Consider the following 25,573-nt stretch of genomic DNA (forward strand, 5'->3'; position numbering starts at 1 on the left):
GTATCATGATAATTCACTCTCATAATCTATATCATATAATGATGCAATGAGATATTCCTTTATATCCTTTCTGTGAAATGCCCTTGTATTTCAGTACCTCTACAAGAATTTAGGCTCAACTCATGGTTAACCTCAGCTTGGTTCCTGTGAACTGTTTCTGCTCTGGATAACTTCCCAGTGTCTTTAAGCTTACTGTTCTGGTTTTCTCCTTGATAACAGGACTAAGGACCATTACCTAAATTTTACCAATGACTTCTTTTCTAACAAGGGCCATCATCCTAAAAGCAATGAATCAATGAGGCATCCAAATGCATTTAAAAGACTGCTTTTGATGCTATCTCTGACAAATAAAAAAACAAGTACAGTACTATTGCATACCACTAGTATTTGCATAACATTAACTTACTTCTATTCTGTCTGTCTGGTTCGTAGCTTTGAGAAACTGCTCCCAAATTAGTGGGAATTTTGGTCGTATTTCACTGCTTTCTGCACGTTTATGTTTAATTTCTTCATTCAACCACTGCAGAAAAGATGAACTGAGTACCTTCCATTGTTGTAAACATGAAGAATTACTATGGTTTAATCCATTCACATTTCAGAGTTGAACTTTTGTATTTCAGAGTTTTTGAATTATAGATACATTACTGATCTTTCAGATATGGTTTTCCAGCTTTTGAATGTTATATTCATGTAAACTATGTTAATGATTACTTAACATTTGAAAATTATTTATATTAATTACCCAAAATTCTTTCTTGTCCATGCTTGTGACAGGTGTAATGTAGACTAGGGAACAGAGTGGTATTTACATAAGATGAAATGCTGGGATTGGATACCATTACGAAGCAAATACCACAGAAAATCTGAAATAACTGTGATTCATTACTGCCTTCAGATCTTAAATAGAGCACAGGAAAATGAATGATAGCATTTACAGGCCACACATGTTGAACCCACATAGGTTTGAATCCAGGATGTGATAGTCAGTTTACAGTCAACACAAGCTGTTCATCTTCCATTGTGGGTTGGTCAGTAAAATGGGACTAGGCTTAGGCTAGGGTACATGTACATATAGTGTAACCAAGGTGGCTCTGATTAGGGCTCTCAGTTGCCCGTGCTGTCTCAGTTGAAAAATGCTAAAGAGATTATCGGGAAAAGTTTAAACGAATGGTACTCAGTTAGATTGGATCAGGAGAATTATATCATGATTGAATATATCAGGAAAGGTTGGTGACAGCTGTGTAGTGAGCCAGGACTTCAGTGGTTGTCAGGTTGCACTCCTCTGACCCAGTTAGCTGCCTTTTCTTTCTGACTCACCCACACATGGGCAATTGGCACTCTGTCCACAAACACACAATCTCTCCATGTCATACATAACACTTGACAAAACTTAATTCACACAGCTCATTCTTTGTTGCTCATAGATTTTTCCACAATGAACTCTTATGTGCTATCCCTCTAGTTTGGCAAAAGGGAAGGAGCAGTAAATAAAAGTAGTTGGTAGGAACACTTAAGCTGAAGCTTTAGGTAGGTGGAGTCAATAGGAATATTAGTTAGGAGCCTCTCCAAACACTGTGCAAACACTCTCCAAACACTCTCCAAACTGTGCTAGAGTTGCCCTCTGCCTGTTGCATGTTAAGAGTGGGGCACTAAAGGCTAAGAAGTAATGCTGGAGTTCACTAGTTCTGGAGACTTGCCATGGCCAACACTTCCTTGAGGGAGTTTCAGTTGGAACAGGTGTCAGAGATGTAGATAGACTGATACATTAGATATGTCAGCACTGGTCAACCAGGCATGGAAAAAGAAACGTAACAAAGTTAATGATTGAGGAAAAAGTTACTATTTAGGATGGAACCATCACCACAACAGTAGTTTTTTTTAGTATTAGGAATATTGTTAATCATAACAGTACATTTTTTGGTATGAGTAATATTGCAGATGCCATGTGCTTGACCTTCAAACATATTAGGTTTTATTAGATATATATAATCCAGATTGCCATGTTATTTCTTGCATCATCAAGATTTTTCCCGATGATTAAGTCATTATAAGCTAGTGAGTACCTAATAGTTTACGTAATCAGAATTGGATTGCAACACATTGGACTTAAAGAACCAGTTTGCACTCATATGAAACTGACAGTTGTATGTGACAAATTTATGAGAATTGATTTTGCCTTTTAGTAACTGATTTATTACATTTTTAGACATTTAGTCCATAAGAAATACAAGGAATTTTGTTTTATTGACTGTAGTAGACATTTGATTTAAGCAATACATGCAGATAGATAAAAGGAGAGGCAGAGTGAGAAAGAGACATAAATGGATTGAATCAAGGCATGTGAAGCGTCTGGGGTAAACCATGGAAAGCTGTGTAGGTATGTATATTTGCGTGTGTGGACGTATGTATATACATGTGTATGGGGGGGGTTGGGCCATTTCTTTCGTCTGTTTCCTTGCGCTACCTCACAAACGCGGGAGACAGCGACAAAGTATAATAAATAAAATAAAGATAGAATTTGTTTTTGATACAGAAAAGACAGAGCAGTAGCATTTTGTTCAGATGAACACCAATAACTGCAGGAGAAATAACGAAAAAGGAAAAATATGAGACCAGTCAGAGGGAAATTAAATGAAAATGTTTACTTTGTGAAATATCTTTTCTTCTCTGATATTAGAATACCGATAACTTATGTGTCCATTGAATACACATGGAAGCCGATTTCAACGTATTTTTGAAGCAGATAAGAGAGGAATTAATATGGAGCACCTCTCCGTTAGTATAATTTGTTACTGTAGTTCGCTCACATGGCTTCATAAGCATCGTAACTCTATATCTTAGATGACATCAAGATGACCCTAAACCTAACATGGCTTCCCCAACGAGAATGTTCATGAACTCGCAAATGTCTCTAGATGAAAGGAATGTCGCGCCTGTTACTTTAGACTGGACAATGTCATATTCTAGTTGTTGAAGTGGCTGTTTAATTTTCAATTAACGTTAAGATTGCGTTATAATATGTTTATTCGGGTAAAATGACTGCTTTTGTATGGAATGAATGCAGAATTCGGCTTGGTCGCCAAACATCAGTGTTATTCATTTATTTATTTCCCTGGACACATTTTACTTTTCCTGATCCCAGCAAGATGACGCTGTTGTCGTGGTCCTTAACATCACATTTTAAATCATGTTAAATTACCAAATAGACACTAATTTCGCGAATCATTACTTTTAACATACGTATCTTGATGATTATAGTCATTTTGATATTTTAACGTAAAAAATTGTAGCTTCACAGTTGTTCAAACCAAAATTTGAGTATGTTTATTTATATCTGTTGCAAATGTCATGTTAAAATTGAAACAACCGAACCGCTCATTATGACCCATTAAAACGACTCGGATTGCTTCACCCCGCTCAACTAGGCTTTGAACCGTGAATGAACTCAAGAAATATCTCGGGTTTATTTTCATCATTATCTGATGGATCAGCTTATTACATTTATATATATATTCTCTGTCTTAATATTCGAGGAGATTTTATTGAGTTTATGTGGAAATAATGAGAAAGACTTGGTAAAAACTCAATATTCGTTTGAAGGTTTGTGTTCGAAGCCGCTTCGAATCCACACCATACCGAGGTTTCGAGAACGAGTCCTTACCATTTGTAACCTCTTTGACCATCGGCTCCGTGAGGGTAAGTTGTCCAGTCCTCTTGGGTTTCATGATATGCATTATTTCCCTACGTGATATAGGGAGGAATTGAAATTTGACGCCATTAATCGACGGTTTCATATATATATTAAACTATGGCAGATTTGAAAACCTATTAATAATATCATTAATGGCGAATTGTGACGTTATTTCGTCTTGGTACATAGTGGCGCATTGGAAGTTGGTCTGAGGTCTTTAACATTATTTTGACACATTAGTTAAATGTGTAGGTTAGCTTTGACGAACAGCTTAAATGTTTCATTTATTTCATAATTGTGTAGTTTTTACAGAATGACTTGCTGCAAGTTATGATTTGTAGAATGTTTTACAGCCATTAAATAAAGCATTAAGGGATATGTTTGCCAGGGAAAATGGAGGGTGATTGGATGTGATGTACATTTGGTATAAATTTAACTAAACTTTTAGTGGCCTTGGTCAGCAAATATTTTAGTATTTTAATAATTTACATTTATCTGCCCCTTAGGATCGTTTTGAGCCTCGTAAATCTTTTGTCATTAGCATTGATTATTTTACATTATTTACCAGTCGCGGAAATCAGATCCAACATGGCGTCGGTTGATATAAACAACAACAGTAGTTCTGTTCTTGCGAATTGATTGAGTGGCTGACTTTATTCAGGTGCCCATTGAAACCCATGTTGATGGATTGAGGCATATACAGCGAGTAAATTAGGTAATTTACCACTTAAAGTTCTTCATGACTTCTAGTTTTGAATATTAAGCTACTTTCTCCTGTGGTAATTATTTACGAATTTAATCTCTCGAGCCTGACCTGAAGCATGATTTAATTTAATGGTATTAAAAATAAGGCAGTTGTCGAGGATTATTTTCAAATATGAGGATAATCCTTTTAGAATATCACTGGAGACTTGAAATCTATACCTTTACTTACATAGCGGAAATAATTGTGTAGTTTGCTGTTAAACCATCAGTTATGTCCTGATTATGATTGTCAAGTCACATTAGGCAAAACTAAATTGTCTGTTGACAAAAGAATTTCATTCTTAGTGATGAACTTGTTACTCCAAAGGAGCCCCATTATTTCCGTGCTACTGGAAATAGTGCAGCTTTGAAGCTACAGGAGCCAGAAAGGGGTTCTGGTTAATGGTAATGGAGCATCGAGGAATGTATGGGATAAGATTTCACTATCTGGGAGGGTAAGAATGGTTAAGTTACAGTAATTCCAATGATGTATGGATGAGACGTTTCATTTATCACCCATATTTATCACCATAATGCATGAAGTTCTTTTAGATGATATTTGGGTAGTAACTCAGAATGATTGGTCTTGTGTTTCTGTGATCACAAAGGCAGAAGAATGACTTGCGAACTTGACTATTTGTAGTATAGTAATATGCATATATGATGAGGCCATGTTCACCAGGAGCACTTGCTTGTGGAGAAATAACTGTTCAGTGAATGAAAAATAAAATTACCTGAGACTTGCTTTTATGAGCAATTATCATGTCGTCCTGTATTTAGTTTGGATTATACCTAGAAGGGCAATGATTATTCATGTTATGCATAATTTGGTACTGAATTGATACTGATTTATTATATTATATTTGAAAGAATATTAAGTAATTGATTCTCATTTGTACCTTTAAGATGAAGCACTAGTTGATAGTCATTGCATTAAATCTGTAGGACTACTTGAAAGATTTTACTGCACAAGTTGTTTCTTATTTAGTCTTTGATGTTCTTCCTGCTTCTTGTGCTGGTGTTCCATATTCTCCCAAGCTTTATTTCATGTATAATGTTCAACTGTTCTTTAATAAGGTATTTTTGCGCAGTTCTTGGTTTGTTGAGCCTTTGCTTACCGTACTGTGTTTTGGTTAACTGTTTATGTAACATGTCATAGTTTGGTAACTGACATTGTCTCTTGGAAAAGCAAACCTCTTTCTTTTCAGTGCATTCTATTTCTTTACATTCTATCTAATGCAAGAGGATAAATAGATTTTTTATCTGGAAATTAAGAAAGAAATTGTCTTGTTTCAGGGAAGGACATCATCCTGTACATTTACTTCATATTTAGCACTGACTGAATTTGATTAATGTAATAATATTTTCTGTGAGTGATTCTGAGGTATACTTAATGCTAAGGCTGTGGAAGTGAATGATTTGAGAGGAGCCTGCAGTATTAGGCATGAAGTTTAGGTAGAAGTAGTTGGTTGGAAATTTAGACAGTAGTCTCTGGAAACAGTGCACTAGAGTCACCCTCTGCCCATGGATTGTTAAGGATGAGGCACTAAAGGCAAAGAAGCAGCAGTAGAGCTCACCAGGTATGGGGACTCTTTGCCATGGCCACCCTCTTGAGGGAGTTTGCAGCAGAGGGAACAGCCATCAGTTATACAGGTAGATAGATAGATAGATAGGTACAGCTTTTTTTTGTTGCAGTAGCCAATATTTGATAAGAAAAATTTCTTCACTCAAATATTTTGAGAAATCTGTTTAGATTTCCATATCATAGAAGCTATATCCCTGGGGATAGGGGAGAAAGAATACTTCCCACGTATTCCCTGCGTGTCGTAGAAGGCGACTAAAAGGGGAGGGAGCGGGGGGCTGGAAATCTTCCCCTCTCGTTTTTTTTTTTTAATTTTCCAAAACAAGGAACAGAGAAGGGGGCCAGGTGAGGATATTCCCTCCAAGGCCCAGTCCTCTGTTCTTAACGCTACCTCGCTAACGCGGGAAATGGCGAATAGTTTGAAAGAAAAAGAAAATTTCTTTTAAAGGAAAGATGCAGTTAATTTATTGTACAGTTATGTAGGTTGCTTGTGGTTTGGCATACAGAGCTGTGGAAGATGTAATTTCCAGCATATGTACAAGAGAGAACATGTTAATTAATCTGCTTGTCCTATGTACAGTTTAGGAAGTGTACCCAATTTTTTTCTTTTGTACTCATGGGTATGTCAGTATTTTTAGTTTTGTGGTAACTAGTTGATAAATATATTGAGAATTATTGATTTTAAAGGAGAAACTGCTTACGTTAGCAATGTTGAGAATATCTGCATTTAACAAATGACGTTGGTTTTTAATACGAGACTATTCACTTTCATTTTGCAGGAGCAGGAGGACAAATGCAGTTGCAAGGGTCATCCACTTGATCTTCCAAACCATCATCGAGATCATTAGAAGATATCCTCTTCGAGTGTTCCTGATACGTGCTGAGGATGTTTCGTGTCTGGTGATTTTTTGACATGACCCAATTTGACAGAGTGACTGACATGACCCAATTTGACAGAGTGACTGACATGACTTGACAACTTTGTTTTATTGGTTTAGAAATGGTATTATGCATATGTTACTGTTAACTTTACTAATATTGCATGCATATTTTAGCATATGTTGTAGTGGATGTAGTAATACACTGTATATAGTAACATATCTGATAATTCGTTTGAGGAAGTAGCAAGGGATAAAAATATTGTAGTAGACTACAATTATTGCAACTCTTTGCGTAAGCAGCTGCAGTTCTTTGCATCTTCCCCACCACACACACACACACACCACACCACACACACACACTTGCATTGTTTTGTTTTTTCCTTTCTTCAACAATATCTGTTTCTGAATTTTTATTTTTTCCAGGCCTGTTGTATGATGTGATGTCAACATTCAAGGTCACAAGTCAGTTGTATATAACTGACAGGAATGGCTGCTAAGTAAGTGCTAATATACCATACTGTCATTTATTTACCAAATGATTACCTATACCTTGGTGAGGAATGGTTTTATATATTTCTGGTCGGCATCAAGTAAGATTTAAAGATCTGATAGGCGTAGTTGTATTAGGATAATCATGAAAGCATATACTAGTAATGGAAGTTTCTGAATTGACACATGTATCCTATGTCAACCTCTCATTTACTATTTTTTACAGTCCTATTGTATGATGTAGTGAGAAGGCATCGTTCAAGAAAATAGAAGTCCCTGCTATTGAATATAATTGATAGGAATGGCTGCTCTCAAGTAAGTTATTATACCATACCACCACATATTTACCTAATAATTACCTATACCTTGGAGAGGAATGGTCTTATATCTTTCTGGTCAGCACCGAGTAAGATTTAAAGATCTGATAGGCATAGTTGTATTAGGATAATCATGAAAGCATATACTAGTAATGGAAGTTTCTGAATTGACACATATATCCTATGTCAACATCTCATTTACTATTTTTTACAGTCCTGTTGTATGATGTAGTGAGAAGGCATCATTCAAGAAAATACAAGTCCCTGCTGTTGTATGTAATTGAGAGGAATGGCTGCTCTCAAGTAAGTTATTATACCATACCACCATATATTTACCAAATAATTACCTATACCTTGGAGAGGGATTGTTCTCATCATTCTAGTCAGCACAATAAAATTTAAAGATAGGCATAGTTGTATTATGATAATGAAAACGTGGAAGTTTGCAGTTTTCATGTTAACTGAGATGACAGTAGGAGTTATGTACTAGAGCATTTGTTGTACATCTGAAATTGGGTAAGATTCACCTGAGATATCTCTTGTGTACATGACCATTCCTTTAGAATGGTCAATATCTGGGTTATTAGATAAACTCGGGCACTACAAGAAAATCGGTTTCTTTTTATATTTACCATTTTGCGTGTTAGCGAAATAGCACCAGGAACATATGAAGTAAGGTTGTGTTTATTCTCATCCAATCTTTATCTGTTGCATGAAATATGTCAAAACCACATGTATCATCTGTCAACCTCTCATTTATTTTTTACAGTCCTGTTGTATGATTTAGTGAGAAGGCATCATTCAAGAAAATAGAAGTCCCTGCTATTGAATATAATTGATAGGAATGGCTGCTCTCAGGTAAGTTATTTTCCATACCACCACATATTTACCTAATAATTACTTATACCTTGGAGAGGAATGGTTTTATATCTTTCTGGTCAGCATCAAGTAGGATTTAAAGATCTGATAGGCATAGTTGTATTAGGATAATCATGAAAGCATATACTAGTAATGGAAGTTTCTGAATTAACAAAATTGATTTTATCTACTAGAGCATTTGTTAATTCTGAAAATTGGTAGATTCGTGTGATATCTTGTGTACATAACCATTCCTTTTAAGTGGCCAGTATGTGTTATTTGGCAAATTTAGGCACTACAACAAGGAAAAACTTGCTTATTATTTTCTGTTTGCTGTATCTCGTGTTAGTGAGTCGGCATCGGGAACAAACTAAGAGAGGCCACATTCATTTGCATACATGTATATTCTTTAGCTTTTGCATGAAATGCACCAAAACTGCAGCCCCCTATCCAAAGCCAGGCCCCACAGACCTTTCCAAGGTTACCTCCAGCTGCCTCACATTCTGATTCAGTCACTTAACTGCACTTCTACCCCTGTATTCTATATTCCAGTTCATTGTTTAATGCATGCCTTTCATCCTCCTGTGTGTTCAGGCCTTGACCACAATAATCTTTCTCATCCCATTTTTCCATCTTGTTTGGTCTTTCCCTTGTCCATGTCCCCTACAATTCCTACACATCCTGTCATTCTCCAAATTAATATTTTCTTTGTTTCCATGGGTCCATTTGTTACCATGTCCACTCCAAGGTATCTGAAATACTTCACTCCTCCAAATTTTCTCCATTCAGATTCACACCTCAACAATCTCTGTCCCTAACCTAGCTAAACCTAATAACCTTACTCTTATTCACATTTACTATTTCTCATTTAATAAACACTTCTGAACTCTTTCAACAACAAGTGCAGTTTCAAATTCCAATCTGCTCCCAGTGCTTTGTCATAACCAAACATATGACTTGCTTCCCAGGTCCTCGCTTGCTACAGACTGCATACATGCCCCTATCTCAAAGACCCTTGCATTTACCTCCCTCAATACTTCATCCATAGGTGAATTTAACAGCCATGATAACATTACATAACATTATCGACCCCTGTCATAAACAATCCTTCAACTGGAACAATTCTTTCATCTCTCCCTACTCTTGCATGAGCCTTACAACCTTCATTAGAACTTTTCACTGCTTACAGCAACTTTCCTCTTGGACTAGTTTGTAAGAACTTATGCAAGGCATCTCTGTTAGCCCCATCATATTCTTCCGTAGATCCGTAAATGCTATATACAAATTCTCGTTTCTCCAATTGTTTCTTTCACACACATCCTTTAAAGCAAACACCAGATTCATTCGTTCTCTGCCTCTTATGAAATCATTTTGTTCATCCTTCCTCTGCTGCTCTGTACTTGCCTTCACCCTCTCAGTCACCACTTACAAACAAACTCCCAGGTACAATTGACAAACATCTTGTACCTCTGAATTTGGAAAACTCAACATTGTCTCCTTGATGTACAGTGGCATTATACAAGCATTCCACTAACCCTCAGGTCTTCCTCTTGATCCATCCATACATTGAAAATCCTAATGAACCAAATTACAGCAGTCAACCCTATATGAAATTCAAATGCAATGCCATCGTCTCCAGATGATATGCCACATTTCATCTTGTGCAAGACTTGCATACTAGTTTCACCAAACTCCTTTCCATGACAATGACGTACTGCATGCTTCCTTGACCTGAACTCCTTACATAAGCCACCCTTTCATCAACCACATTTAACCAATCTTTCAAAATACTCATTCCATCTCATCTCGTTGCTACCTGTCACCGCTTCATTTTCCCCTTTCACTGAAGTTCTCGTTTGTTTTCTTGTTTTCCTTGTACCATTTGAGCTTCCAAAAACTCTCATTCTCCCTGAAGTTTCCTGATAGGTGCTCACCTCAGCCCTCATTTACCTGCAGCCTTTTCACCTTCCTTTTGACCTCTTTCTCTGATACATCTCTCAATCGTTTGTACTTTTTTCCTTGTAAGTGTTTCCCATAAACCTCCCTTTTTGCTTTCACTTGTAACTTCATCTCGCCACTTTTTACCCTTTCTCACCTACCCATCTCCCACCTTGCACTTGCACATGCCAACACTGCTCCCTTAAATACCTCCCAATTCTATCACTCCCCTAGCTTCATTTACTCTTGCCATTTTTGTCAATCTCATGGTATTTCTCACTTAAAACTTTTTTGAAATTTTAAGAATGTTGGCATTAATTGAGGTTGTCATGTAGTCGGCAAAGATTGGATTACACATCATACTTTTATGAAATTTTGCTTCTGGTAGATAAATTTCCAGATTCATGTTCCTATAGATATGTCTCTCTGACTACCATTCCCCTCAAAACTCTACAAGGGAATGGTGATGGCTAAAGTTTCCACTCGTTTTTTCTTTACATGCTTCCCACAGATACCATTCCACACATTCTTGCTTCATTTTTTCCCTCCAGTACTCCTCTAATCTATTTCTTCAGGTCACTGATGATGATCCTCACACCAACCCCCTTAATTATACTTTCCTTGTAAACTCCTTTAGCTTTTTCTACAAGCCCGAACCACATCAGAGTAATGGCTTTAAAGGGATAGTGTGTGTTTTTCTTTATTATTGTATATCAAATTAGATTATGAATAGCTTTGACATTACCTAGCCTAGCTGTTCCTGTTTACCTTGGCGCTTCACATACCTTAGATTCTTCCACTGACAGCACAAACTCCGTCACCCTTTGCGTTTCTACATGAATCGCCGCGCTGTTCATCAGGAACAACAACTGACTCACTTCCAAGCTCCCATCCCACAGACTTCATACTTGCCTCTTTCAAGATCTTGCATGTACCTCCCTAACAACCCCATCCATAAACAAATTAAACACCATGGAGACAACACCCCTGCCGCAAAACATTCATGAGAACAATCTTTCCTCTCTTCTACACGTAAATGCCTTACACCTCGATAAAACTTTTCATGCTTCTAACAACTTGCTCCCACCTATTTATACTTCCACAGACATTTCTATCAACCTACATTGCTTTCCAGATCATAAAGCTCATACAATCATTTGCTTTTAAGTATTCTAATACATTCTTCAAGCAAACACCTGATCCACACCCCTACATTCTGAAACACACTGCTCTCCCTTTTTTTTTTTTTTTTTTTTTTTTTATACTTTGTCGCTGTCTCCCGCGTATTGCGAGGTAGCGCAAGGAAACAGACGAAAGAAATGGCCCAACCCCCCCCCATACACATGTACATACACACGTCCACACACACAAATATACATACCTACACAGCTTTCCATGGTTTACCCCGGACGCTTCACATGCCTTGATTCAATCCACTGACAGCACGTCAACCCCTGTATACCACATCGCTCCAATTCACTCTATTCCTTGCCCTCCTTTCACCCTCCTGCATGTTCAGGCCCCGATCACACAAAATCTTTTTCACTCCATCTTTCCACCTCCAATTTGGTCTCCCTCTTCTCCTCGTTCCCTCCACCTCCGACACATATATCCTCTTGGTCAATCTTTCCTCACTCATTCTCTCCATGTGCCCAAACCATTTTAAAACACTCTCTTCTACTCTCTCAACCACGCTCTTTTTATTTCCACACATCTCTCTTACCCTTACGTTACTTACTCGATCAAACCACCTCACACCACACATTGTCCTCAAACATCTCATTTCCAGCACATCCATCCTCCTGCGCACAACTCTATCCATAGCCCACGCCTCGCAACCATACAACATTGTTGGAACTACTATTCCTTCAAACATACCCATTTTTGCTTTCCGGGATAATGTTCTCGACTTCCACACATTTTTCAAGGCTCCCAAAATTTTCGCCCCCTCCCCCACCCTATGATCCACTTCCGCTTCCATGGTTCCATCCGCTGACAGATCCACTCCCAGATATCTAAAACACTTCACTTCCTCCAGTTTTTCACCATTCAAACTCACCTCCCAATTGACTTGACCCTCAGCCCTACTGTACCTAATAACCTTGCTCTTATTCACATTTACTCTTAGCTTTCTTCTTCCACACACTTTACCAAACTCCGTCACCAGCTTCTGCAGTTTCTCACATGAATCCGCCACCAGCGCTGTATCATCAGCGAACAACAACTGACTCACTTCCCAAGCTCTCTCATCCCCAACAGACTTCATACTTGCCCCTCTTTCCAAGACTCTTGCATGTACCTCCCTAACAACCCCATCCATAAACAAATTAAACAACCATGGAGACATCACACACCCCTGCCGCAAACCTACATTCACTGAGAACCAATCACTTTCCTCTCTTCCTACACGTACACATGCCTTACATCCTCGATAAAAACTTTTCACTGCTTCTAACAACTTGCCTCCCACACCATATATTCTTAATACCTTCCACAGAGCATTTCTATCAACTCTATCATATGCCTTCTCCAGATCCATAAATGCTACATACAAATCCATTTGCTTTTCTAAGTATTTCTCACATACATTCTTCAAAGCAAACACCTGATCCACACATCCTCTACCACTTCTGAAACCACACTGCTCTTCCCCAATCTGATGCTCTGTACATGCCTTCACCCTCTCAATCAATACCCTCCCATATGATTTACCAGGAATACTCAACAAACTTTTTTTTTTTTTTTTTTTTTTTTTTTTTATACTTTGTCGCTGTCTCCCGCGTTTGCGAGGTAGCGCAAGGAAACAGACGAAAGAAATGGCCCAACCCCCCCATACACATGTACATACACACGTCCACACACGCAAATATACATACCTACACAGCTTTCCATGGTTTACCCCAGACGCTTCACATGCCTTGATTCAATCCACTGACAGCACGTCAACCCCTGTATACCACATCGCTCCAATTCACTCTATTCCTTGCCCTCCTTTCACCCTCCTGCATGTTCAGGCCCCGATCACACAAAATCCTTTTCACTCCATCTTTCCACCTCCAATTTGGTCTCCCTCTTCTCCTCGTTCCCTCCACCTCCGACACATATATCCTCTTGGTCAATCTTTCCTCACTCATTCTCTCCATGTGCCCAAACCATTTCAAAACACCCTCTTCTGCTCTCTCAACCACGCTCTTTTTATTTCCACACATCTCTCTTACCCTTACGTTACTTACTCGATCAAACCACCTCACACCACACATTGTCCTCAAACATCTCATTTCCAGCACATCCATCCTCCTACGCACAACTCTATCCATAGCCCACGCCTCGCAACCATACAACATTGTTGGAACTACTATTCCTTCAAACATACCCATTTTTGCTTTCCGGGATAATGTTCTCGACTTCCACACATTTTTCAAGGCTCCCAAAATTTTCGCCCCCTCCCCCACCCTATGATCCACTTCCGCTTCCATGGTTCCATCCGCTGACAGATCCACTCCCAGATATCTAAAACACTTCACTTCCTCCAGCCTCTCACCATTCAAACTCACCTCCCAATTGACTTGACCCTCAACCCTACTGTACCTAATAACCTTGCTCTTATTGACATTTACTCTTAACTTTCTTCTTCCACACACTTTACCAAACTCCGTCACCAGCTTCTGCAGTTTCTCACATGAATCCGCCACCAGCGCTGTATCATCAGCGAACAACAACTGACTCACTTCCCAAGCTCTCTCATCCCCAACAGACTTCATACTTGCCCCTCTTTCCAAAACTCTTGCATTTACCTCCCTAACAACCCCATCCATAAACAAATTAAACAACCATGGAGACATCACACACCCCTGCCGCAAACCTACATTCAACAAACTTATACCTCTGTAATTTGAGCACTCACTCTTATCCCCTTTGCCTTTGTACAATGGCACTATGCACGCATTCCGCCAATCCTCAGGCACCTCACCATGAGTCATACATACATTAAATAACCTTACCAACCAGTCAACAATACAGTCACCCCCTTTTTTAATAAATTCCACTGCAATACCATCCAAACCTGCTGCCTTGCCGGCTTTCATCTTCCGCAAAGCTTTTACTACCTCTTCTCTGTTTACCAAATCATTTTCCCTAACCCTCTCACTTTGCACACCACCTCGACCCAAACACCCTATATCTGCCACTCTGTCATCAGACACATTCAACAAACCTTCAAAATACTCATTCCATCTCCTTCTCACATCACCACTACTTGTTATCACCTCCCCATTTACGCCCTTCACTGAAGTTCCCATTTGCTCCCTTGTCTTACGTACCCTATTTACCTCCTTCCAGAACATCTTTTTATTCTCCCTAAAATTTACTGATAGTCTCTCACCCCAACTCTCATTTGCCCTTTTTTTCACCTCTTGCACCTTTCTCTTGACCTCCTGTCTCTTTCTTTTATACTTCTCCCACTCAATTGCATTTTTTCCCTGCAAAAATCGTCCAAATGCCTCTCTCTTCTCTTTCACTAATACTCTTACTTCTTCATCCCACCACTCACTACCCTTTCTAAACAGCCCACCTCCCACTCTTCTCATGCCACAAGCATCTTTTGCGCAATCCATCACTGATTCCCTAAATACATCCCATTCCTCCCCCACTCCCCTTACTTCCATTGTTCTCACCTTTTTCCATTCTGTACACAGTCTCTCCTGATACTTCTTCACACAGGTCTCCTTCCCAAGCTCACTTACTCTCACCACCTTCTTCACCCCAACATTAACTCTTCTTTTCTGAAAACCCATACTAATCTTCACCTTAGCCTCCACAAGATAATGATCAGACATCCCTCCAGTTGCACCTCTCAGCACATTGACATCCAAAAGTCTCTCTTTCGCACGCCTGTCAATTAACACGTAATCCAATAACGCTCTCTGGCCATCTCTCCTACTTACATAAGTATACTTATGTATATCTCGCTTTTTAAACCAGGTATTCCCAATCATCAGTCCTTTTTCAGCACATAAATCTACAAGCTCTTCACCATTTCCATTTACAACACTGAACACCCCATGCATACCAATTATTCCCTCAACTGCCACATTACTCACCTTTGCATTCAAATCACCCATCACCATAACCCGGTCTCGTGCATCAAAACCGCTAACACACTCATTTAGCTGCTCCCAAAACACTTGCCTCTCATGATCTTTCTTCTCATGCCCAGGTGCATATGCACCAATAATCACCCACCTCTCTCCATCAACTTTCAATTTTACCCATATTAATCGAGAATTTACTTTCTTACATTCTATCACATACTCCCACAACTCCTGTTTCAGGAGTATTGCTACTCCTTCCCTTGCTCTTGTCCTCTCACTAACCCCTGACTTCACTCCCCAGACATTTCCAAACCACTCTTCCCCTTTACCCTTGAGCTTCGTTTCACTCAGAGCCAAAACATCCAGGTTCCTTTCCTCAAACATACTACCTATCTCTCCTTTTTTCACATCTTGGTTACATCCACACACATTTAGGCACCCCACTCTGAGCCTTCGAGGAGGATGAGCACTCCCCGCGTGACTCCTTCTTCTGTTTCCCATTTTAGAAAGTTAATACAAGGAGGGGAGGATTTCCGGCCCCCCGCTCCCGTCCCCTCTAGTCGCTTTGTCATAGATATATATATTAAATTTTAGGGAGAATAAAAAGATGTTCTGGAAGGAGGTAAATAAAGTGCGTAAGACAAGGGAGCAAATGGGAACTTCAGTGAAGGGCGCAAATGGGGAGGTGATAACAAGTAGTGGTGATGTGAGAAGGAGATGGAGTGAATATTTTGAAGGTTTGTTGAATGTGTTTTATGATAGAGTGGCAGATATAGGGTGTTTTGGTCGAGGTGGTGTGCAAAGTGAGAGGGTTAGGGAAAATGATTTGGTAAACAGAGAAGAGGTAGTGAAAGCTTTGCGGAAGATGAAAGCCGGCAAGGCAGCAGGTTTGGATGGTATTGCAGTGGAATTTATTAAAAAAGGGGGTGACTGTATTGTTGACTGGTTGGTAAGGTTATTTAATGTATGTATGACTCATGGTGAGGTGCCTGAGGATTGGCGGAATGCGTGCATAGTGCCATTGTACAAAGGCAAAGGGGATAAGAGTGAGTGCTCAAATTACAGAGGTATAAGTTTGTTGAGTATTCCTGGTAAATTATATGGGAGGGTAATGATTGAGAGGGTGAAGGCATGTACAGAGCATCAGATTGGGGAAGAGCAGTGTGGTTTCAGAAGTGGTAGAGGATGTGTGGATCAGGTGTTTGCTTTGAAGAATGTATGTGAGAAATACTTAGAAAAGCAAATGGATTTGTATGTAGCATTTATGGATCTGGAGAAGGCATGTGATAGAGTTGATAGAGATGCTCTGTGGAAGGTATTAAGAATATATGGTGTGGGAGTCAAGTTGTTAGAAGCAGTGAAAAGTTTTTATCGAGGATGTAAGGCATGTGTACGTGTAGGAAGAGAGGTAAGTGATTGGTTCTCAGTGAATGTAGGTTTGCGGCAGGGGTGTGTGATGTCTCCATGGTTGTTTAATTTGTTTATGGATGGGGTTGTTAGGGAGGTAAATGCAAGAGTTTTGGAAAGAGGGGCAAGTATGAAGTCTGTTGGGGATGAGAGAGCTTGGGAAGTGAGTCAGTTGTTGTTCGCTGATGATACAGCGCTGGTGGCTGATTCATGTGAGAAACTGCAGAAGCTGGTGACTGAGTTTGGTAAAGTGTGTGGAAGAAGAAAGTTAAGAGTAAATGTGAATAAGAGCAAGGTTATTAGGTACAGTAGGGTTGAGGGTCAAGTCAATTGGGAGGTGAGTTTGAATGGAGAAAAACTGGAGGAAGTGAAGTGTTTTAGATATCTGGGAGTGGATCTGGCAGCGGATGGAACCATGGAAGCGGAAGTGGATCATAGGGTGGGGGAGGGGGCGAAAATTCTGGGGGCCTTGAAGAATGTGTGGAAGTCGAGAACATTATCTCGGAAAGCAAAAATGGGTATGTTTGAAGGAATAGTGGTTCCAACAATGTTGTATGGTTGCGAGGCGTGGGCTATGGATAGAGTTGTGCGCAGGAGGATGGATGTGCTGGAAATGAGATGTTTGAGGACAGTGTGTGGTGTGAGGTGGTTTGATCGAGTGAGTAACGTAAGGGTAAGAGAGATGTGTGGAAATAAAAAGAGCGTGGTTGAGAGAGCAGAAGAGGGTGTTTTGAAGTGGTTTGGGCACATGGAGAGAATGAGTGAGGAAAGATTGACCAAGAGGATATATGTGTCGGAGGTGGAGGGAACGAGGAGAAGACGGAGACCAAATTGGAGGTGGAAAGATGGAGTGAAAAAGATTTTGTGTGATCGGGGCCTGAACATGCAGGAGGGTGAAAGGAGGGCAAGGAATAGAGTGAATTGGAGCGATGTGGTATACCGGGGTTGACGTGCTGTCGGTGGATTGAATCAAGGCATGTGAAGCGTCTGGGGTAAACCATGGAAAGCTGTGTAGGTATGTATATTTGCGTGTGTGGACGTATGTATATACATGTGTATGGGGGGGGGGGGTTGGGCCATTTCTTTCGTCTGTTTCCTTGCGCTACCTCGCAAACGCGGGAGACAGCGACAAAGTATAATAAAAAAATAAAAAAAAATAATATATATAAAGGAACTTAATGAAAATATATACTTAAAAGAACTTAACATTGTTGGACCATTTACTCTACAGTATAAACAGTGCTAGGTACCATCATCCATAGTTCTTTTCATAACCAGTGAATCCAGTGCTACTTCTTACCATTTGCTGCCTCAGTCTTAACAGGCCATTGGCAGAGGGAACTCTGGTTCAGTGTTTCAGAGGCTCCTGCTTAGTGTTCCTACCAACTACTATTGCTTAATGTGTTTACTTAATATTCCTGCTTAATTTTCCAACCTACTGCTTCTTTTTTTGCAGGGAAAAAATGCAAATGAGTGGGAGAGGTATAAAAGAGAGGCAGGAGGTCAAGAGAAAGGTGCAAGAGGTGAAAAGAGGGCAAATGAGAGTTGGGGTGAGAGAGTATCATTAAATTTCAGGGAGAATAAAAAGATGTTTTGGAAGGAGGTAAATAAAGTGCGTAAGACAAGGGAGCAAATGGGAACTTCAGTGAAGGGGGCTAATGGGGAGGTGATAACAAGTAGTGGTGATGTGAGGAGATAAAGTGAGTATTTTGAAGGTTTGTTGAATGTGTTTGATGATAGAGTAGCAGATATAGGGTGTTTTGGTTGAGGTGGTGTGCAAAGTGAGAGGGTTAGGGAAAATGATTTGGTAAATAGAGAAGAGGTAGTAAAAGCTTTGCAGAAGATGAAAGCCGGCAAGGCAGCAGGTTTGGATGGTATTGCAGTGGAATCTATGAAAAAAGGGGGTGACTGTATTGTTGACTGGGTAAGGTTATTTAATGTATGTATGATTCATGGTGAGATGCCTGAGGATTGGTGGAATGCTTGCATAGTGCCATTGTACAAAGGCAAAGGGGATAAGAGTGAGTGCTCAAATTAGAGGTATAAGTTTGTTGAGTATTCCTGGTAAATTGTATGGGAGGGTATTGATTGAGAGGGTGAAGGCATGTACAGAGCATCAGATTGGGGAAGAGCAGTGTGGTTTCAGAAGTGGTAGAGGATGTGTGGATCAGGTGTTTGCTCTGAAGAATGTATGTGAGAAATACTTAGAAAAACAAATGGATTTGTATGTAGTATTTATGGATCTGGAGAAGGCATATGATAGAGTTGATAGAGATGCTCTGTGGAAGGTTTTAAGAATATATGATGTGGGAGGCAAGTTGTTAGAAGCAGTGAAAAGTTTTTATCGAGGATGTAAGGCATGTGTACGTGTAGGAAGAGAGGAAAGTGATTGGTTCTCATTGAATGTAGGTATGCAGCAGGGGTGTGTGATGTCTCCATGGTTGTTTAATTTGTTTATGGATGGGGTTGTTAGGGAGGTGAATGCAAGAGTTTTGGAAAGAGGGGCAAGTATGCAGTCTGTTGTGAATGAGAGAGCTTGGGAAGTGAGTCAATTGTTGTTCGCTGATGATACAGCGCTGGTGGCTGATTCATGTGAGAAACTGCTGAAGCTGGTGACTGAGTTTGGTAAAGTGTGTGAAAGAAGAAAGTTAAAAGTAAATGTGAATAAGAGCAAGGTTATTAGGTACAGTAGGGCTGAGGGTCAAGTCAATTGGGAGGTAAGTTTGAATGGAGAAAAACTGGAGGAAGTAAAGTGTTTTAGATATGTGGGAGTGGATCTGGCAGTGGATGGAACCATGGAAGCAGAAGTGAATCGTAGGGTGGGGGAGGGGGCGAAAATTCTTGGAGCCTTGAAGAATGTTTGGAAGTCGAGAACATTATCTCGGAAAGCAAAAATGGGTATGTTTGAAGGAATGGTTCCAACAATGTTTTATGGTTGCGAGGCGTGGGCTATGGATAGAGTTGTGTGCAGGAGGGTGGATGTGCTGGAAATGAGATGTTTGAGGACAATATGTGGTGTGAGGTGGTTTGATCGAGTAAGTAATGTAAGGGTAAGAGAGATGTGTGGAAATAAAAAGAGCGTGGTTGAGAGAGCAGAAGAGGGTGTTTTGAAATGGTTTGGTCACATGGAGAGAATGAGTGAGGAAAGATTGACAAAGAGGATATATGTGTCAGAGGTGGAGGGAACGAGGAGAAGTGGGAGACCAAATTTTAGGTGGAAAGATGGAGTGAAAAAGATTTTGAGTGATTGGGGCCTGAACATGCAGGAGGGTGAAAGGCGTGCAAGGAATAGAGTGAATTGGAACGATGTGGTATACTGCTTCTGTCTAATGCTTCCAGCTAATGCTCGTATCTCCTACTACTACATAATGTTCATAACTATTTCTAATATCTATTGATCCTACCATTGTGCTAAAAGGCAGGGCTAACTCATAGTGCTTACTGCAGGAAAATAGAGTTGCAAAGAATGAGATGTGTGAGCCAAGTGTTTAGTGTTGTGTGTGACAAGGAGAGATTATATGTTTATGGACATAGTGCTTGCAGTCCACATGTAGGTGAGGCTTGAAGATTTGGAAAATCACAATCTGTGCAATTAGATACGTATAAACTCTTGATTTTGTTTTTGTGTATGTACTGCTGAGGCTGTGTTTTCTGATTTTGATTATATTTGTGAGAACTTAGTTTTGGTAGCTTTTAGCATCTGAAACTATGAAAATATTTGGCGATTAGGTAAGAGATGATGATGTAGCAAGCTCGTGTTGGTGTACATGTTAATGTAAGAATTACAGCACTGGGTGGGTACATATATATGGCAACAAATGATAGGTGCATTATTATATGAGTTATAACTTGATAGCAGTAGCAGTGCTCCTTGCACGTAGTTTTATTAAGCTCTTTTCATTGTTGACTTATTTTCCAGGTGTCTTCTGTACGAATGTGGAATGGCCTTAGTGCATGATATGGAGCAGCAGCAGCAGCAAGAAACACACGTGACCACTGCCGACTCGACAGAACTTAGTTGATAATAGAAGTATGTTTGTATATAAGTGCCAGTTTAGTTTATTTACCAGGCTTCCAAATACTTTAGGATTTAGTGATGAGTCATTCTTACAGAATGAGTTTAAGAGGAATAACGTTTTTACTTGCATAGAAGCATGGGAGGTGGGTTGATTAGAAAGGGTAGAGAGTGGTGGGATGAAGAAGTAAGATTATTAGTGAAAGAGAAGAGAGAGGCATTTGGACGGTTTTTGCAGGGAAAAAATGCAATTGAGTGGGAGATGTATAAAAGAAAGAGACAGGAGGTCAAGAGAAAGGTGCAAGAGGTGAAAAAGAGGGCAAATGAGAGTTAGGGTGAGAGAGTATCATTGAATTTTAGGGAGAATAAAAAAGATGTTCTGGAAGGAGGTAAATAAATTGCGTAAGACAAGGGAGCAAATGGGAACTTCAGTGAAGGACGCTAATGGGGAGGTGATAACAAGTAGTGGTGATGCGAGAAGGAGATGGAGTGAGTATTTTGAAGGTTTGTTGAATGTTTGATGATAGAGTGGCAGATATAGGGTGTTTTGGTCGAGGTGGTGTGCAAAGTGAGAGGGTTAGGGAAAATGATTTGGTAAACAGAGAAGAGGTAGTAAAAGCTTTGCGGAAGATGAAAGCCGGCAAGGCATTAGGTTTGGATGGTATTGCAGTGGAATCTATGAAAAAAGGGGGTGACTGTATTGTTGACTGGTTGGTAAGGTTATTAAATGTATGTATGACCCATGGTGAGGTGCCTGAGGATTGGCGGAATGCGTGCATAGTGCCATTGTACAAAGGCAAAGGGGATAAGAGTGAGTGCTCAAATTACAGAGGTATAAGTTTGTTGAGTATTCCTGGTAAATAACATGGGAGGGTATTGATTGAGAGGGTGAAGGCATGTACAGAGCATCAGATTGGGGAAGAGCAGTGTGGTTTCAGAAGTGGTAGAGGATGTGTGGATCAGGTGTTTGCTTTGAAGAATGTATGTGAGAAATACTTAGAAAAGCAAATGGATTTGTATGTAGCATTTATGGATCTGGAGAAGGCATATGATAGAGTTGATAGAGATACTCTGTGGAAGGTATTAAGAATATATGGTGTGGGAGGCAAGTTGTTAGAAGCAGCGAAAAGTTTTTATCGAGGATGTAAGGCATGTGTACGTGTAGGAAGAGAGGAAAGTGATTGGTTCTCAGTGAATGTAGGTTTGTGGCAGGGGTGTGTGATGTCTCCATGGTTGTTTAATTTGTTTATGGATGGGGTTGTTAGGGAGGTGAATGCAAGAGTTTTGGAAAGAGGGGCAAGTATGAAGTCTGTTGTGGATGAGAGAGCTTGGGAAGTGAGTCAGTTGTTGTTCACTGATGATACAGTGCTGGTGGCTGATTCATGTGAAAAACTGCAAAAGCTGGTGACTGAGTTTGGTAAAGTGTGTGAAAGAAGAAAGTTGAGTAAGTGTGAATAAGAGCAAGGTTATTAGGTACAGTAGGGTTGAGGGTCAAATCAATTGGGAGGTAAGTTTGAGTGGAGAAAAACTGGAGGAAGTAAAGTGTTTTAGATATGTGGGAGTGGATCTGGCAGCGGATGGAACCATGGAAGTGGAAGTGAATCATAGGGTGGGGGAGGGGGCGAAAATCCTGGGAGCCTTGAAGAATGTGTGGAAGTCGAGAACATTATCTTGGAAAGCAAAAATGGGTATGTTTGAAGGAATAGTGGTTCCAACAATGTTGTATGGTTGCAAGGCGTGGGCTATGGATAGAGTTGTGCGCAGGAGGGTGGATGTGCTGGAAATGAGATGTTTGAGGACAATGTGTGGTGTGAGGTGGTTTGATCGAGTAAGTAATGTAAGGGTAAGAGAGATGTGTGGAAATAAAAAGAGCATGGTTGAGAGAGCAGAAGAGGGTGTTTTGAAGTGGTTTGGGCACATGGAGAGAATGAGTGAGGAAAGATTGACCAAGAGGAAATGTGTGTCGGAGGTGGAGGGAACGAGGAGAAGTGGGAGACCAAATTGGAGGTGGAAAGATGGAGTGAAAAAGATTTTGTGTGATCGGGGCCTGAACGTGCAGGAGGGTGAAAGGCGGGCAAGGAATAGAGTGAATTGGATCGATGTGGTATACCGGGGTTGACGTGCTGTCAGTGGATTGAATCTGGGCATGTGAAGCGTCTGGGGTAAACCATGGAAAGTTGTGTGGGGCCTGGATGTGGAAAGGGAGCTGTGGTTTCTGGCATTATTGCATGACATCTAGAGAATGAGTGTGAACGAATGGGGCCTTTGTTGTCTTTTCCTAGCACTACCTCGCACACATGAGGGGGGGAGGGGGATGGTATTCCATGTGTGGCGAGGTGGCGATGGGAATGAGTAAAGGCAGACAGTGTGAATTGTGTGCATGGGTATATATGTATGTGTCTGTGTGTGTATATATATATGTGTACATTGAGATGTATAGGTATGTATATTTGCGTGTTTGGATGTGTATGTATATACATGTGTATGGGGGTGGGTTGGGCCATTTCTTTCGTCTGTTTCCTTGCGCTACCTCGCAAACGCGGGAGACAGCGACAAAGCAAAATATATAAAAATAGAAAATAAGTTCATTAAAAGATAATTTTTGAATGAGGAATAACATTTTTACTTGCATAAAAGTTCATTAAAAGATAATTTTTGAATCATAGTTGTAAATGCGATCGAGAGACTTTCATAGATATGGTCCAGTGTTGCTTATGTTTGAAGATACTTTACATGGTCATCATAGACTCGAGAGAACTTAGTTGATAATAGAAGTATGCTTTTGTATAACTGTAAGTTTAGTTTAGTTTACCAGTCTTCCAAATACTTCAGGATTTAGTGATAAATCAGTAAAATGAATCCAGCAAGAATAAAATTTTTACTTGCATGGAAGTTCATCGAAAGATGATTCTTAAATAGTTGTAAATGCAATGAAGACTATCATAGATATGGTCCAGCAGGGCTTATGTTAAAACATACTTAACAGAGCTTAGAGAGCATTTTCTTGCACATAAAAATGATCTTGTCTATATATTAAAGATTTAAGTTGAAAATTAAATTATGGAAGAAAACATTCTTGAACTTTGTTGAATAGTTGATTTAACTTTGTTGCTCATTGTAGAAATTAATATTTAGCATTGACTTTCAGGTACACTGTGTAGCACACCAGCAATTTGGAAAAAGAAATTTTCTTCAATAGCATTGTTGGTACTGCTATGGATATAACAAATGATTTGTGGTAATTGGTTAATATATATTGAAAGTTGTTTTAAGGGAGACCAATATTAATTGGTCTTGGAAAGAGGGGCAAGTATGAAGTCTGTTGGGGATGAGAGAGCTTGGGAAGTGAGTCAGTTGTTGTTCGCTGATGATACAGCGCTGGTGGCGGATTCATGTGAGAAACTGCAGAAGCTGGTGACGGAGTTTGGTAAAGTGTGTGGAAGAAGAAAGTTAAGAGTAAATGTGAATAAGAGCAAGGTTATTAGGTACAGTAGGGCTGAGGGTCAAGTCAATTGGGAGGTGAGTTTGAATGGTGAAAAACTGGAGGAAGTAAAGTGTTTTAGATATCTGGGAGTGGATCTGTCAGCGGATGGAACCATGGAAGCGGAAGTGGATCATAGGGTGGGGGAGGGGGCGAAAATTTTGGGAGCCTTGAAAAATGTGTGGAAGTCGAGAACATTATCCCGGAAAGCAAAAATGGGTATGTTTGAGGGAATAGTGGTTCCAACAATGTTGTATGGTTGCGAGGCGTGGGCTATGGATAGAGTTGTGCGCAGGAGGATGGATGTGCTGGAAATGAGATGTTTGAGGACAATGTGTGGTGTGAGGTGGTTTGATCGAGTAAGTAACGTAAGGGTAAGAGAGAGGTGTGGAAATAAAAAGAGCGTGGTTGAGAGAGCAGAAGAGAGTGTTTTAAAATGGTTTGGGCACATGGAGAGAATGAGTGAGGAAAGATTGACCAAGAGGATATATGTGTCGGAGGTGGAGGGAACGAGGAGAAGAGGGAGACCAAATTGGAGGTGGAAAGATGGAGTGAAAAAGATTTTGTGTGATCGGGGCCTGAACATGCAGGAGGGTGAAAGGAGGGCAAGGAATAGAGTGAATTGGAGCGATGTGGTATACAGGGGTTGACGTGCTGTCAGTGGATTGAATCAAGGCATGTGAAGCGTCCGGGGTAAACCATGGAAAGCTGTGTAGGTATGTATATTTGTGTGTGTGGACGTGTGTATGTACATGTGTATGGGGGGGGTTGGGCCATTTCTTTCGTCTGTTTCCTTGCGCTACCTCGCAATACGCGGGAGACAGCGACAAAGTATAAAAAAAAAAAAAAAAAAAAAAATATTAATTGCAAGATTTGAGTGTCTATTGAACAAAATGCATTCAATAGAAAATGGCTTTCAAGGCATGAGATTAGATACTTCTGAAAATATATATGTATTTATTATATATGTATATATGTATGTATATGTATATATGTGTGGGTGGGTTGGGCCATTTCTTTCGTCTGTTTCCTTGCGCTACCTCGCAAACGCGGGAGACAGCGACAAAGTATAAAAAAAAA

The 25,573-nt window shown here is 40.0% G+C and overlaps 1 protein-coding gene across 6 annotated transcripts in view; it reads left to right on the forward strand.

Moving 5' to 3' along the window:
• LOC139757121 (negative elongation factor D-like) overlaps positions 1 to 25,472 on the forward strand; it is a 46,893-nt gene extending 21,421 nt beyond the window's left edge. For 2 of the 6 annotated variants that reach the window (XR_011714513.1, XM_071677218.1), the window contains exons 4-5: positions 3,601 to 3,696; positions 6,797 to 6,910. Coding sequence is in view for 1 of the 6 variants with exons in the window: in XM_071677218.1 (XP_071533319.1) it covers positions 3,601 to 3,696; positions 6,797 to 6,837 (137 nt within the window). In the remaining 5 variants the exon portion in view is untranslated. Of the gene's footprint in view, positions 1 to 3,600; positions 3,697 to 6,796; positions 6,933 to 7,321; positions 7,396 to 7,613; positions 7,703 to 7,918; positions 8,008 to 8,473; positions 8,563 to 20,916; positions 21,028 to 24,160 lie in introns of those variants that run through there. The other 4 variants (XR_011714517.1, XR_011714515.1, XR_011714514.1 and 1 more) reach the window with 4 other exon arrangements.
• The last annotated feature ends 101 nt before the right edge of the window (positions 25,473 to 25,573 follow it).

This window comes from Panulirus ornatus, chromosome 24, assembly GCF_036320965.1.
Source record: "Panulirus ornatus isolate Po-2019 chromosome 24, ASM3632096v1, whole genome shotgun sequence".
NCBI lineage: Eukaryota > Metazoa > Arthropoda > Malacostraca > Decapoda > Palinuridae > Panulirus > Panulirus ornatus.